General features: G+C 45.4%; 1 protein-coding gene across 3 annotated transcripts in view; it reads left to right on the top strand.

Moving 5' to 3' along the window:
• The window catches only part of LOC125709571 (neuronal membrane glycoprotein M6-b-like), a 37,493-nt gene that overhangs the window by 12,704 nt on the left and 7,684 nt on the right, over positions 1-17,105 (top strand). The window contains exons 1-4 of one of the 3 annotated variants that reach the window (XM_048978161.1): positions 3,645-4,003; positions 15,815-16,001; positions 16,398-16,554; positions 16,748-16,916. In XM_048978161.1, coding sequence (XP_048834118.1) covers positions 3,955-4,003; positions 15,815-16,001; positions 16,398-16,554; positions 16,748-16,916 — 562 coding nt within the window. In that variant the 5' untranslated portion in view covers positions 3,645-3,954. Of the gene's footprint in view, positions 1-3,644; positions 4,004-15,814; positions 16,002-16,397; positions 16,555-16,747; positions 16,917-17,105 lie in introns of those variants that run through there. The other 2 variants (XM_048978163.1, XM_048978162.1) reach the window with 2 other exon arrangements.

Below are 17,105 nucleotides of genomic sequence, written 5' to 3'. Positions count from 1 at the left end.
TCACATCCTTTGGTAAATATGTATGGTTTATGCAATATCTCATAGTTGAAAATAATGATTTGTTCATTGTTTGGATAGTAGAAGAATGCTGACACTCTGTTGGCAGCTGCAGCCTGCAGCTTATGCCCTGTTTGAACTTCTCTGCCTACAGATTTTTCTCTACTAACAGGTGGATGTTCTTAGGCTTTTGCTTAAGGTTATATGATACCAGCTATTCCTCTGGTTGAACCTGTGTGTGTTATTATTATTCTTTATGTAAACTAATTTGGAAGTTAAATGACATCAACAGTGTCTGACATGTTTGATTGGAGGGCTAGTCCTTCCATATTTAATGTGATGATCATCTACAGTAAAACAAATGACTACTGTTGTAAAGAAAATGTCTGTTGGACAGGTTTCTTCTGAAAAAAAAGTTAATAATATAGTCACTAGTATTCTTTCAGTAATGGTGTAAGTTAAGCATATGCCAGTTTGACACCAGACCCCACGTGTCACCTCCCGTGTGATTGTTTCACTTATACAGCACAAACTCATTAGTTCCACATTTGTATATTTGTTCTATTTTTGTGATAATCATGTGTCGGCTATAGGGGAGGTGCATAGTAAATCATTTTCAATAAATCAGTCATGCTCCAAAGTCGAGAGAAAATCTTCTACATGTGATGTGTATGGATGGTTTATGCTCTGTCTATGAGACAGATCTTTCCTGACAGAATATTTATACCGCAAATATTTGGAACTTTTCCTTAATCCCTCCCATGAATGGATTCTGCATGGGTGCAGGCAGAGGTTATGCAACATCAGGAAGACTGCATCTTGACCTCATTCGTTTCAGTGTGTCAATTCCTTGTCTCTTAAACTGAGTGATTTCTGCTTGGTGTGAACAGTGAAGTCAGTTTGGCATGATGTCACATGAAAGACAGACAGCTGGCCCAGAGACTAACATTAGACTCCTTTCAGCATGCATTAAACAATGCAGGGAATGTGATTCGCGGATAGTACACAGACAGAGTGGTGAAGGATTGGAGAATCCAGTGTAAGCTAATTCTGTAATGCTTCACAGAGGAAGCCTACCATCAGAGTGGAGGAATGCATTTTACTCAGATCCCTGGGTTGAATAGACCGATCACTCAGCCATGAAGACAGTGATGATTTCCATGGATCCAGTGGCAATCTCTTTTGTCAAATCAGAAGTGTCAGGATGCTCCCTTCTGTCCAGTAAGAAGTATCAAGACATTCCATTCTACTCTTTCAGAAGTATCAGAAAACTCCATTCTGTCCAGTCAGAAGTATCAGTACATTCCTTTCTGTCCTGTCAGAGGTATAAGGACACTCTCTTCTGTCCAGTCAGAAGTACTGCGGCACTCCTTCTGTCCAATCAGAAGTTTCAGAACCAATCTGATGTAAATTTACCAAATTCTTTACAGAAAAGAATCACAAGTTAGACAGGTCATTTCTCAGGAAAACAAAAGGAAAACATGACTGAAAATGTACTCTTTCTGTGCCCAGTGAGCTGTATCCAAGCAGAAGATAACTGAGTTATTTCCAGTGCTGCAAGCACTCGGATGGAATCACATGCCTCTGAAGTCGGTTGACACGCACTGTGATGTGCAGGATGACCTGCTAAGGTCCTGCTAAGGATCTCTATGCTGACTCAGATATGGGCAAATGTCCTGGTACCAGTGATGCCTGGAATGCTCACCTGCAATGGTCCAGCTGTTTCCATGTTTACAGGAGTAACAGCTTGCAAAGGGAAGCTGTGTGGACCTCAGGCACTTCCTTCTCTCTGCCTCTCCACTATGGGGATGTCTGCCTCAGGCCTGCTTTTGATTCATAATCTATAATCAGACAACCATACTGGGTGGGTTTCAGATTCCCCACCTAGAACCCACCCTTTCTAGCAACAAAACTTTGACGCAGCTTTTACAATAGAATAATATTTCCATTCTTCACAACTCGATGAGCAGGAAGAGAGCTTTAATTCTGCTTCCTTTCTAGGCCCTGTAGAAGATATAAGGCTAGATTTGCTCTGAGCAGTATAGTGATGGGGGGGGGGGAGTTAAAATAAACAGGGCATTTTTTTTAGATGTACTCCCTTTCTGGAAGGTTTTTCAGAAAACAACACCCCCTTTAGCATTGTCCTTTTCGTTTATACCGTGAATTATGAAATATATGTGAAGAAACAGGTGTGGGTTTCTTAGGTGTGGAAAATTCCCAGTAGGTTCTGCCCAGTTTATCATCAGATTTATTTATTGATTCATTTCCGATTATATGCTGTACTTAGCACATGTAGAAGAATAACAACTTTAGCCCTAGTCACAAGTACTGTACAGACGCTCCTCTACTTATGAACATTCAACTTACGAACTTTTAGACAAACAGACGAAGAGGACTTTAAGTCCAAATTGTGTTCACTGGGCTCCCGTTTCTTGTCCGCAACATAATTTTTTTTTCTGCACTCCAGTTCTGCCAAGTACGACTTCTGGCCGCTACTCCCGCCGCGCAGCAGCATATCGTGCGTACTCCCAGCATCCTACTTCTTCGTACTTGCATATTCTTCGTATTGCATAGTTGAATAACAACTTACGAACATTTCAAGTTGCGAACGGCAATTCGGACCGTGAGTAGAGGAGCGTGGGTATTGCATTACTTTTATAAAAAGCAACCTACTTGCAACACTGGTTTTACCAATATGAATCTGTAAAATGCACATTTATTAAGAAAATCCCCAATGAAGGGAAGACTAGATGTCACAGATGCATGACAGTTGCTGTCTGTGTGGTTATGGACTGTTTGAATTCTCTTTATATTTGATATTGGTGCCCTTCAGCCATTAACTAAATTACTGTTTGCCACATTCTGAAAACGTGGCAACCTGTGGAGATCACATGATCATTTTTATGAATGCGACCATAACATTACCCATGCGCATCAGGGATTGTGCCGCTCTGTGCTGAGGAATGTTTCTGCTGCCGATGGTCTCCCTTCTCATCCCCATCCCGCCCCTCCCCCACCCCCAGGGGGTTTTTTCTCTGTTGTTTCCTATCCGTAACAAGCCCCCATGTCAATGCTACCCCCCAAAACAAACCTTCATTAGCACATTAGCATGTAGCCAGAGTCTCCGTTCTGAAAATGAGGCGTTTTTTTTTCATTTTGTTCTTTCCATTATTCACCCCCCCCATCCCAGCCCTTTGCTGAATGCTGAGATCTCCCTCCTTATCCTCATCGAGGGAGGCTACCAGCCAGAGGCAGACGGTAGCCAGGGACAGCTAATGAATGGCGTGGCAGTGGGCGACATATGGTGCCAATCAGGAGACAGGGAACCCCTCCACTGGCCTCCCTCCTCCAACGCGATTGGCTGGGAAAGAGCGGGCCAGCCATTGTCTGCTGACATGTATTCTCCTTCAGTACATAGTGGCCTTTTATGCAAATAGCACCCTGGCTGGAGGGGGGGTCGGGGGGGTCCTAGTCTCCTTTATGCATGTTCCCTCTCGTGACGTAATACGGATATTTTTCAGTGGCAACTTGCAAGTGTCCCCCTGTGAGACACCGAGAGTGGATGGAATGGAGGGCACCTTTTCACAACGGGGATGGGGGGGGGGGTTCTGTTCTGTTCCTACTATAGCAAGTAATGAAAATAGGGGTGGGAAAAATACACCAAACTTGGAGGGGTTTGCGCTAATGTATGGGTGGCGGGAGTGCTGCAAGTCCAGGAACATGTAACGGGAGCTGATAAACGCGATCTGCGTGTTCCTCAATCAGCGTGTGTGTGTGTGTACGTGCGTGTGTGTGTGTGTATGTGCGCGCGTGAGAGACGGAGCGAGAGCAGGAGAGAGCGATAGAGAGAGCAAGCAGGAGAGAGAGCAAGCCAGTGAGAAAGCAAAGAGAACACAGAGTGTGTGAAAGAGAAAGGTGTCTTTGTAAAATAGGAGTGTTTCACTGGAAACTACAGCCATGGAAACTACATCAGAGGACAACCAAGAGCAGAGCCAAGAGAAAAAAGGTACTGGTGAGGCTGGGAAAGCGGGCAAAGCTGGAAGGGAGACGGCATCCTAGGCAGATGGGGTCTAACCTACTTGTGACTGTTGTGATGAAGTAACAAAAGCAGCACCGAATGCAGTCAGGCATGGCTTGCCAATGATCTTGCTTTTTTAATTTTACAATGAATAAGGGATGTGTTCATTTAATTCAATGCAGCTTTCTTGAATGAGAGTTTATAACTGGCATTGATTTATTGATATTTATTGACTGATATTTAATTGAGGAAGTTCTTTTTGATCAGTTGTTTGCATCACAATTACAATTCATTTCCTTGAAGTGGATTTTAATTGGAGTCGTGTGGTTTATGGTCTCGGTGGGTGATATTTTGCAGCACTTACCGAATAAATCTGGGTCTTTAGCACTTGGGGGAGGATTCAGTGACGGCATGTTCGCTGACAGGAGCCTTTCAGGCTGCTTCGTTAGCAGGGCTGTCGATACGAGGCTGCTCACTAGGACTGTATTAACCATCTGCAGGCAAAGGCTCGTCTGAGGAGCAAAACCCAAGAGAAAGACGGGCACTAACATTGCTGAATCCATGGCAAAACACACTCAGGCCAGACTCAGGTTGTGAATCTGGCCAATTTTGAGACGAGTGCGTTTCCTTCCACCTTATCTGCTGCTGAAGCTCAAGGCCACATGGCTGGATAGGAAGGTTTATATTGTGACTGGGGTCTGGAATTGACTTTTACTTTGAATGTTACTGGGGAAGCAGGCCGATTGCATTTCACTTGCTTGCCAGGGCACTGTGAGCCAAAGATTTTCTGAGCCTGTGTCCACTCTGCCAGAGCTTCCTGCTGACCACCCTCTGGCCATAACAGTCAAACTTGGCTACATTTCTTCTACAGTGGCTTGGCATTATTGTCCTGAGGGACACGGGGGAGTCAAACATCAGCTGTACTTTATAGAATGTTAGTATTTTCTCCAATGAGGGATGTTTAAAATGGCTGATATGCATCAGTAATAGCCCATGATGGTCCTTCCTGCCCTGTGTCCTTGAGAGGTGAAGTTTTTCTACAGAGCTCACCTGCATCTTCTTACCCCCCCAATACTGCAGCACCCCCCCTCTGCGTCCTGCAAATTTCCTGTACTGTGAGCATAATGAGCTATGATTCAAATGTGTTCTGTGTGAGTGGTGCTTCTCCGGCGACTGATTCCATTGCTCTAAATGCATGTACAGGAATGCGCATCTGCTTGTGGAAATCAGCCATCTTCCATAAACAGGGATACAGTAGTCGCATGGACACTCTAGCAGATTCAGGGGGCCCAGCACACTACAGGAGGCCGTGAATATGTAAGAGAATATATAAAACAGGGCCATCACAGAAACGCCCCACCAGGCCATCACAGAAACGCCCCACGAGGCCATCACAGAAACGCCCCACCAGGCCATCACAGAAACACCCACCAGGCCATCACAGAAACGCCCCACGAGGCCATCACAGAAACGCCCACCAGGCCATCACAGAAACGCCCCACGAGGCCATCACAGAAACGCCCACCAGGCCATCACAGAAACGCCCACCAGGCCATCACAGAAACGCCCACCAGGCCATCACAGAAACACCCACCAGGCCATCACAGAAACGCCCCACCAGGCCATCACAGAAACGTCCCACCAGGCCATCACAGAAACGCCCACCAGGCCATCACAGAAACGCCCACCAGGCCATCACAGAAACGCCCACCAGGCCATCACAGAAACGCCCCACCAGGCCATCACAGAAACGCCCACCAGGCCATCAAAGAAACGCCCCACCAGGCCATCACAGAAATGCCCACCAGGCCATCACAGAAACGACCCACCAGGCCATCACAGAAATGCCCCACGAGGCCATCACAGAAACGCCCACCAGGCCATCACAGAAACGCCCCATGAGGCCATCACAGAAACGCCCCATGAGGCCATTACAGAAACGCCCCACCAGGCCATCACAGAAACGCCCCACCAGGCCATCACAGAAACGCCCACCAGGCCATCACAGAAACGCCCCACGAGGCCATCACAGAAACGCCCCACGAGGCCATCACAGAAACGCCCCACCAGGCCATCACAGAAACGCCCCACCAGGCCATCACAGAAACGCCCACCAGGCCATCACAGAAACGCCCCATGAGGCCATCACAGAAACGCCCCACCAGGCCATCACAGAAACGCCCACCAGGCCATCACAGAAACGCCCACCAGGCCATCACAGAAACACCCACCAGGCCATCACAGAAACGCCCCACCAGGCCATCACAGAAACGCCCCACCAGGCCATCACAGAAACGCCCACCAGGCCATCACAGAAACGCCCCATGAGGCCATCACAGAAACGCCCCACGAGGCCATCACAGAAACGCCCACCAGGCCATCACAGAAACGCCCCACCAGGCCATCACAGAAACACCCCACAAGGCCATCACAGAAACGCCCACCAGGCCATCACAGAAACGCCCCATGAGGCCATCACAGAAACGCCCCACCAGGCCATCACAGAAACGCCCACCAGGCCATCACAGAAACGCCCACCAGGCCATCACAGAAACGCCCCATGAGGCCATCACAGAAACGCCCCACCAGGCCATCACAGAAACGCCCACCAGGCCATCACAGAAACGCCCCATGAGGCCATCACAGAAACGCCCCACCAGGCCATCACAGAAACGCCCCACAATGCCATCACAGAAACGCCCACCAGGCCATCAGAGAAACTCCCCACCAGGCCATCACAGAAACGCCCCACCAGGCCATCAAAGAAACGCCCCACAAGGCCACCACAGAAACGCCCACCAGGCCATCACAGAAACGCCCCACCAGGCTATCACAGAAACGCCCCACCAGGCCATCAAAGAAACGCCCCACAAGGCCATCACAGAAACGCCCACCAGGCCATCACAGAAACGCCCCACCAGGCCATCACAGAAACGCCCACCAGGCCATCAGAGAAACGCCCCACGAGGCCATCACAGAAATGCCCACCAGGCCATCACAGAAATGCCTTACGAGGCCATCACAGAAACGCCCACCAGGCCATCACAGAAACGCCCCACCAAGCCATCACAGAAACGCCCCACCAAGCCATCACAGAAACGCCCCACGAGGCCACAGAGGAAACGTTTGAGGACATGCTTATTAAACACACACAGACATCCAAACCTACAGAGTTCATGACTCTTACTCTTGGTTCTCTTAAAACTTGGTGGTTTTGTCAGTGGCATCGATTAAAGGCGGGTGTGATGCTATATTTATACATTACAGTCCACAAGTACTGTACAGCTGCTACAGTAAATCATCATTACTGTATGAATAGTGAACTGTACCCAGTGTGTGTGTCTGTGTCATGTATACGTTTCATTGTGGGGACCTGTTATTTTGATGTTATGATACCATTGTGTGTGTGCATGTAAGGAATAACAGACAGCTGACGGCTCTCATCTACATACAGGTGCACATCGTCAGAGCAGCTTAGCGATTATAATAGGGAAACTGAAACAGAAATAAGCAAGATTTAAAAAATGAAATGCAGGATTTAAGACATGATTAGACGCCTCTGTCACTCTTGCCAGTGCTTCAGTTTGATGCATGCTTCTCGTTATTTGGGGGCTGAATGTCACTGTTCTTCACACCGGAGCATAATTTCTCAGCTTCTCAGAAAGCAGAGTCACTCACTTTTTCCGTCATCCATCCATCCATCCATCCATCCATTTTCCAAACCGCTTATCCTATTGGGTCGCGGGGGATCCGGAGCCTATCCCGGAACCAATGGGCATGAGGCAGGGAACAACCCAGGATGGGGGGCCAGCCCATCGCAGGGCACACTCACACACCAGTCACTCACACATGCACACCTACGGGCAATTTAGCAACTCCAACTCCAGCATGTTTTTGGACTGTGGGGAGAAACCGGAGTACCCGGAGGAAACCCCATGATGACATGGGGAGAACATGCAAACTCCACACACATGTGGCCCAGGCAGAGACTCGAAGCCGGGCCCCAGAGGTGTGAGGCAACAGTGCTAACCACTGCACCACCATGCCGCATTTTTCCATCATTTATAAGGAGTTTCAGACTCTCGTTGTGTTCATCATTTGTCAACATCTTAACTTTATTTTGGTAGAAACATGCAGAACATATCAAACATAGGTTCACAAACCGGAATGGAACTGGTTCTCTGTCAGTGGTAAAGCACTAATAGGGACCTCATATTCAAATAAATTTATATTCAGATTATTTACATTTATATAGCATTCGGAACAATATATTGACCTCAAGGCCAATATATATCAATAATAACGTTGTTCATGACAAACATAACAGCAGATTTGTATCATGCAGTATGATATGTACATTGGTTTTCACTATAGTGTTGCTATAGATGAATGGTAAGGGAAAGTGGATGGATGGGTGGATGGATGGATGGATGGATAGACATAATGTATATAGTAATGAGGTAAAAGAAGAATTGCCCCCTCGTTTTATCAATCAATGCATGAAACATAGTTTCAATGCATGAAACCTTATTTTGATTAATTCTTTTTAAAAATTGGCAAGGCATCAAAACAAACAAAACCAAGTATCTGACATAGCTTGGCATAATGCATTATTGTTTAAAATTATAGGGTTGTGTCACTGCCAGTTACATTTAGAAATTTATTTTTTTTATGTGGAATCAGGTAGTCCAGTGCAGTGATATTACGCTGCAAGCGCATTGCGCCGTGGATGCGTTCTTATAACACATAGTCCAGAGTGATCAAGTCAACATTCTCTGGAGGGAACACAAGTTGAGGTAATTCTATAGTTCTAATCTCCTGGCCTTCCATTTTATCCATTAATGTATTTACCATCCATCCATATTTCAGCAACTTATGCTGCTCAGGGTTGCAGGGAGCTGAAAAACCATATCAACATGTTGAATAAAACTTTTTTTGCCTCTTTGTTCCTGAGGGATTATAGGTAGGGATCTGGTAGGCTGATGCTTAGAGGAGAAACTGTAACAGGCTCTTGGGGGCTGCCCAGAGATGATGTCACGGCAAACAGCAGGAGGAGCAGAAGGGGTGGGGTCTGGCGTGACTATGTCCAGCAGGTGGAGTCTGGCATAGGGTGAGAGCCTCCGTAGTCTGTCTTCATAATTCATCGCATTCAGTACAAACGCTGCCAAAGCTGTGGCCTAAACATTTGCCCATACAGTAAAACAAAAGCGCGGTGATCCAAAGAAATCAACTGGCAGTTTGTTATGTAATTACAGAATGAGGCAGGGTTTATGGATGCATGGAGCAATTACGTTTGTTGGAAACAAGCACACTACATTTTTATTTAATTCCAGCATGACGTTTCTGCCCTCCTTTTATGACCACCTATGAGAGGTGTGAGAGTTTTTCTTGTCTTTCTTTGTTAATCGTTGATGATTAGTTTCTCCCCTTCTGGTTGAAGAGGGGGGCCCACGTGATTAAACCATAAATGAGCGGCGACCCACTGGGCTGCGAATCTTTCCATGCAGCTCCACAGCGCCTCATTGTCACTGCACGCCGTGTCCTGGCAGGCGCGCTGCAGTTTCCGTGGTCACGCTGCCGTGCTGCGGTCCAGAGAACAAGAGGCCGGAAGCTGCCGGGCCCCGGGCAGCCGGCAGGCTGGGTGATGCACTGGGCAGACCGCGGGAGGCTGGTCAGCGGGCCCCGGCTCACACACGGCCCCTTTGTGTCACCAGCCTGCTCGCTGCCCCTGGCTTCCTGTCCTCAGTCTCATGCTCCCTTCAGCTGTCACCTCACTGATTACGCAACCGCCTTACTGCTCATAGCTTGTCACTATGTTCTACCAGTTGGCCAAAGATATTTGTTGTTTTTTTATTAATTTGTTTTTTCATTTCTTCTGACTTCCTTTTTTCACTCTCTGCCTCTCCTTGCTCGCTCGGAGGGCCATAATTGTGCCCTGTACAAATAAAACCTGTGCGTTAATCTGGAATGTCTCTCTGGTTTTGCAAGCATGTGAAAGTGATGAAATGCAAGCCGGTTGAATTCTAGTATTGTTGCGGTTTGCCGTCTCTATGTGTGTGTGTGTGGGTTTGTATTTACCACACTGAGAGTACGAAAAGTCCGCACAAAATTATGAAACCTCTTACTTTTTAGTTCATGGGGACATCTTTTCAGTCTCAACAATATTCACCTCTAATTCACAAAAATCTGTGACTGCAATCATAAAACTAAATCATAAACTGGCAAAAAATCTGGTTTTGGTTTCTTATGGTTAAGGTTAGGACTGGGTAGGGGTTAAATTAGTCATTGTTGGGGTTAGGGTTTTACCCACAGAAATGAATCGAGAGTCCCCACAAACATATGAATACAAACATGTGTGTGTGTGTGCGTGTGTGTGTGTATTTGTTTCTATGTGTCTGTCTGTGTGTGAGCAGAACATAAATAGCTCTGAGAGCTCAGGACACGTGTCCTACCGCAGCCTCCAGCCCATGAGACCATCTGTGCTGCGTCCATGTTGGGCGGGCAGGATTCCCATCATGCATTGCTCTTGTCACATACCTACACGTTTGCCTGAAACAGCATTTAAATATAAGCGCGCAGCAGTCGCCGCAGCGTGTGCTGCATCCCTCTCGAGGTGCAGTGATGCCAGCCCCCCCATCCCTGGATCCACTCCACAGCCCACCGATGTCCAATCTGTGCTTTTATTTTTCCTGTCTCTCTTATCTAGATAAAACTCTACAGTAGTTATAAAAATCTATGTGCTACATGCAGCATGAGTTATTACTGCTTGTTTTATTGCTGTATTTTGGAAAAAACAGAGGTCAAGAAGGGTTAAATTAACTGGTGGATAGTGGGGATCCCATTTATGTTAATGCTCAGAGAGTAACTGTTCCTTCGGTCTATAGAGCTGTAAATGTGTGTGTGTGTGTGTGTGTGTGTGTGTTTGTGCGAGCAGGTATACCTATCCTTATGGGTACACAATGTCCTCATAACGTGATAAATATCTGTTTTTTATAAAACTCTATTTTATAAAAATCAGTGACTGCTATGAAAAGGTTAAAAATGCAAAAACTCTTGCATTTTGCTTGGTTACTTATGGTTATGGTTAGGGCAGGGTGGGGGTTAAGGTTGTCATAGTTAGCGTTAGCATTTTTCCCATAGAAGTGAATGAACGGGCCCCATAAGGATAAGTATACCCTACATGTGCGTGTGTGTGTGTGTGTGTGTGTTAAAATACCCTTGTGCAACTTCATTTAAATATGTTGTCTCGTACATGTCGACAGCTTTACCACAGTTAAGATAGACATCACAGTCACATAAATTCATATTTATCGCATTGGATTTGAATTTAGGACCTGGTGGATTGACAACGTCAAAATAATTTATCATATTGTGGGGGAAATATGATGTAATATAAACCTAGTCCCCCCCACACTCATACACAAAATATTCATTCATTCATTCATTCATTCGATTATTTATTTGCTTGCTTACTTGTTTTTAAATCTGGTATATGGCCCTTCAGCAAGGCCCCTAACCAAAACTGCTCCAGGGAGCATTGGACCCTGCTTCCTCTATTTTATGTTGCTTTTGGTAGAAGCACCTGCTAAATAAGAGTAAATGGAATATACTGTAAATGAAAATGTGGATCAGGAGAGTTTAGGCTGAGAGCTCGCGCAGTCTAAGGAAATGCTCCATCTGCTTCATGAGCCTGGAGATTGCCGATGTTGAAAGAGCATTCTTCTTCGTCAGGACAAACTGACCTCCTTTGGGGTGAGGGAGTTTAGATGAGCTGTAGCTCTACTGCATGGAAATTAAGATCTGCATTTTAGAGTCTTAATCAAAAGAGTCCATGTTAAATGATCCAGTGAAGCACTACAGGAGGTCCATGCAGGGTCTGCACCATAGAGACTGCCACTCTGTTAAGGTAATGTGATGAAGAAAGAATGGTCATATGACAGCTGTGTACCTGTGGTGTATGGACAGCGGTGTTACGCTGGCCCTGTGACAGCTGTGTACCTGTGGAGTATGGACAGAGGTGTTACGCTGGCCCTGTGACAGCTGTGTTCCTGTGTTGTACAGACAGAGATGTTACGCTGGTCGTGTGACAGCGGTGTACCTGTGTTGTACAGACTGAGGTGTTACGCTGGCTCTGTGACAGCTGTGTTCCTGTGTTGTACAGACAGAGGTGTTACGCTGGCTCTGTGACAGCTGTGTTCCTGTGTTGTACAGACTGAGGTGTTACGCTGGCTCTGTGACAGCTGTGTGCCAGGAGTGTACAGACTGAGGTGTTACGCTGGCTCTGTGACAGCTGTGTGCCTGGAGTGTATGGACAGAGGTGTTACGCTGGCTCTGTGACAGCTGTGTTCCTGTGTTGTACAGACTGAGTTGTTACGCTGGCCCTGTGACAGCTGTGTTCCTGTGTTGTACAGACAGAGGTGTTACGCTGGCTCTGTGACAGCTGTGTGCCTGGAGTGTATGGACAGAGGTGTTACGCTGGCTCTATGACAGTTGTGTTCCTATGTTGTACAGACAGAGATGTTACGCTGGCCCTGTGACAGCTGTGCTCCTGTGTTGTACAGACAGAGTTGTTACGTTGGTCGTGTGACAGCTGTGTTCCTGTGGTGTAGACAGAGGTCTTACCTTGACACTCTGACACCCAGAGTTTTGCATAGATCCCAAGGAGAATTCCATGGAAATTGACCGATTGCTTTACCATAAAGATTTGTTCATTAGGAAAACCATTGAATGCTTTCAGGACCTTCGGAAAGTGACAATGGAAGCCGGTCACCTAATTCAGGCTAAGAATTTAAGTATTGCAGAAAGGTTTTCTGCAATACTGTCATATAAATGCGTGTTCATAGAGAGTGTATACAAACTGAAGGCCAGAACTAGGTAGCAGCACTATAACTTCTACTGGGAAAGCCAGGCACTGCAGTGCATTCTGATGGTGACCCACTTCTCCTTCCTTTGTTTAGGATCCCGGCTCTCTTATGAGGTATCCATAGTAATAATGTTGTGCTGCTATTCATCAGCTTGTTTTTTGGGGAAGCTATGGATGAAATATTTGTACATTACAGAAAAGACAGAAAGCAGCTTATGTAACAATTATATACCTAGAAATAGGAGAATGTAAAATGTTAAAAGTTTGCAGTTGGGTTTCTGGAGAGAGTGTGTATGATTTCTTGCCCAGTCCTAAGTGAGCACAGTTGACTTTGTTTATGTCCTTGATGCTTTAGTTATTACGACCAACAGCTGCACATTAGAAAATTGTGCTATGAATGTGAAAAGGAACCATGACTTAGCTTCAAGTGGCAAATGGTGTTTTTCTCCTAGGAATTGAAAGTTATTGGCTAACTTTGGAATATTCTGGAATTACTCGCAGTGTCCTGACAGTTCAATGGAATGAGAAAAAAGGTATTCAGTGGGGTGATCACACAGTCTTGCCAGTGAGGATCTGTGTTTGGATGCTGGGAAAGTAGTTTGGGTGGATCTCCATCACTACTGCCACAAAACACTTAATTAATTAATCTAGCTTTTCTCTTTGCTTTTGTTGAATGAATAAATCCAATTTTTGTGGTCATTGTAATTCTATGTTAGAATTCATATATTACTCAAATGCGCAGATATCCAAATCACTTAATTGCTTTTAAATAATATCATGCACTTTAGGTCTAGTGGGTTTATTTATTACCTGCTTTATGTAATGCATCTGGCTGTGGGGGGTGCAGTGTGAGCCTCTGTGGGTTAGGCTGCTGTGCCTGTGATCGGAAGATTGTGGGTTCGAATCCCAGGGACAGCAGAGTGATTACACCACTGGGCCCTTCAGTAAGGCTCTAATCCTCATTTGACCCTTCTTTCTCAGAAATATATCTAATTTTGGGTGAAAGTTTCTACTGAATAAACATAAATATAATCCATTATAATCTCTACTTCATATTAGGGCCTTTTGAATGATTTGTGATGTTCTGGGCAGATCATGAGTATAACTGACATCAGGGTCAGCTTTCGCCTCTGCTGACTTGCCCCACAGACTGCCTCAGACACATTTATGTCCCAGACCCTCCCCCCAGCCTGCCTGCATGTCAGACGTTGGTGGGATAAGCAGGTCCGCCAGCAATAGGCAGGCAATAGGCTGCCATAGAAACAGCCATTCACCATTTCTATGACAAAAATGTTTCTATCGCTGTGTTCTTCACTAAGGGGTGTTGTGACAGCAATACCAATGAGAAGTTTACTGCAAGTGATATATCTTTACGTTTCCTTCCTGAAAATAAAAGATTATGTAAGCAAAATTACATCCTGAAGCCATGTAATGTGTAGGATTTAATGCACATCTGCACCTGATTTATAACTGCCCAGAGTATATTACAGTAACTTACCTTACAGTATATCTTACTTACAGCTGTGGAGATGCAGAGATCATTCTGGGTCATTTATTTTTTATTTAATGAATTGCCTTGATTTACTTTAGTTTAACTCAAAATTCTGTGCTAGCCACTTAGCAATAGCGCCCGTCATTTCTCCCGGTGTTTGGGTGGGGCAGGCAGGCCGTTCTACAGACAAAGCCACGGACACTGCATGTGGGTCCATGTCTCTCAGTCTGTTTGGGAAGAGCCCAGCCACATTCCACTGCTCCGGTGGTATGATCTGGCTGAATATTTAAGCTTTTCTTTTACAGATTTTTTACAGAGCACTATACTCACAAGAAACATGGGGTGTTTGTTGGAAATATATCAAATTAACTCAAATAAAAAAGTGGCATTGTCCTTGTCCTAACTTGCATGAACCAAAAGGCGAAGGCGTGTCAGTCTCAGAAGGACGCACTAAACTGAGTGGCTCCACAGCCATTTGTCCCCCCCATTAAGTCTGTCGATGTGTCAGTCCTCTGAGAGCCGCACTTTTTCACCATGCATCCACTCTGTGCCACAAGGCTAATAACAGGCAAACCCCACAACAGGACTTCAGTGACGTTCATGGTCATCACTGCCATCGGTGACTCAGCCACCTTAAAGTACTATGCAAGCAATCAGAGATCACAGCACCTTATTCATAATTAAGGATGAACACAGTTGTGTAATAGATTTTGATGTCTCAGTATTTTCCCTGTTATGTATTCTTCTGTTACTGTAATTCAATCCTCTTGTTGACTGCTGTGCCTGAAAGCTTATCAGTTTATTACTGCTACAAAGAGCCATTTCCCAGCAAGCTGACAGCTGAGTTTACCTTCCCCCATACATTCCTATGGTGTGCAGGATAAATTGTGCCATAATCATGTTGAACCTTTTAGCATCTCTGAATATGAAGTAATCAGGACTCAGAAGCCCCCCCTCCACCTGCAATTAGCAGATATGAGGAATGCTTGGTGCTGGTTGCCATGCCACCAGCCAGATAATTAAGTGAAGCATGTGATTATTCAGGAAAATTTCCTTGGAACATACTTCCATGGAAGCTACTTTGTCCTATTTTTTAAGGAGTGTTATTTAAAGATTCACCTACTTCGGTAAAATTAAGATCAGCTAAACTGGCAATAACTCAATTCACATTCTGAACCTTTTCAAGGTGACAAAATTATTAATAATTGTTATAATAATTCTAGCTTTTAACTTAGTGAAAATGAACAAAACACTACTGACTGTACGTGGAATGCATTCAAAGTATATGAAGAAAATTTTACGCAGAAAATAACATGGATGAATCTCATGTCTTTGATACATAAAATTTTGGTTCATCACCAACAGTCAAAATGCCTCAAATTTAGTTTAACTGTTAACTGTTAAATAACACAGGTCTCTACCACCTTGCTGCTTGTGTGTCCAGGCTGTTTTGAATGCTGCATCAAGTGTTTGGGCGGTGTTCCCTACGCTTCCTTGGTGGCCACCATCCTCTGCTTCTCCGGTGTGGCCCTCTTTTGTGGGTGCGGCCATGTAGCGCTCACGGGTACAGTCACCATCGTGGAAAACCACTTCTCCAAAACGTTTAGCGATCACACAGTGCTGACTAACGTGTAAGTATACACACGTCTGTAAGCATGTATACACAGGAGCGTCATTTCACTCATTGCTAGAATCCATCTTCAATAATTAACAACTGAATAATGCTGAGCATCTTCAAATTGCATTAATTAACTCTCATTTAGTCATTTAATGCATTTAGTTGGACCCATTCGTTGCATATTTGCATATTAGTTTAGGAAACACTGGTATTTGATCCCAGTGCTAAATAAATCTCTGATCTCTTGTGTTTATATCCACTTTCATGCAAATTTTGCACAGTAAGTGTTATTTTGGGAGTAAAACAGTGAATGTAAGCTCTTCTGCTGGCTTGGCATCACAGCGGACAGGTGCTTCTCCATTGCATGTTTCTCCATGCAATTATTGCATTCTCACATGTCCCCACGCAGGGTGCAGCTAATGCAGTATGTTATCTACGGCATCGCCTCATTCTTCTTCCTGTATGGCATCATTCTACTGGCCGAAGGTTTCTACACGACCAGCGCTGTCAAGGAGCACCGCAACGAGTTCAAGACCACAGCGTGTGGTCGCTGCATCAGTGGCATGGTGTGTTGGGGCTGCCACCTTCCAGTGCACCATCTTGCTATGGAGATCTTCATTGACTCTTGATTCTATTAGGACTTGCATTAAAATATCAGCCAGGGCTTCATAACATCAGATCATGTCAATGAGAATGATCTTTAATGACAGGAACGATGATGATGATGATTATGATGAAGGATCATCTGTATCTGTTCAGTTTGTGTTCCTGACCTACATCCTGGGCGTGGCCTGGCTGGGAGTCTTTGGCTTCTCGGCGGTGCCTGTTTTTCTCTTCTACAACATGTGGTCCACCTGTGCTGCCCTGAGGTCCCCGGTGGCCAATCTGACATCCGAGGACTCCATCTGCATTGATGTGCGCCAGTATGGTGAGCGAGCCTGAATGCCGTTCACAGGGGGTTTATGTCGAAGACACACTGTTCATCCTCCACTCTCCATCATTGGGCTGGGCTGCTCAAGGGAAAGAAGCAAGGAATGATGGCTGATCGGAAGGGACTTCAGCTGGGAGTGGTACTCGGCATAAAAACAATGACAGGGATTGGAAAAAAAGAGCTGGT

The sequence above is a fragment of the Brienomyrus brachyistius genome, chromosome 16 (genome assembly GCF_023856365.1).
Source record: "Brienomyrus brachyistius isolate T26 chromosome 16, BBRACH_0.4, whole genome shotgun sequence".
NCBI classification, from domain to species: domain Eukaryota; kingdom Metazoa; phylum Chordata; class Actinopteri; order Osteoglossiformes; family Mormyridae; genus Brienomyrus; species Brienomyrus brachyistius.
Note: the sequence above shows the minus strand (reverse complement) of the source record. Positions and strands in the feature narration are given on the sequence as shown.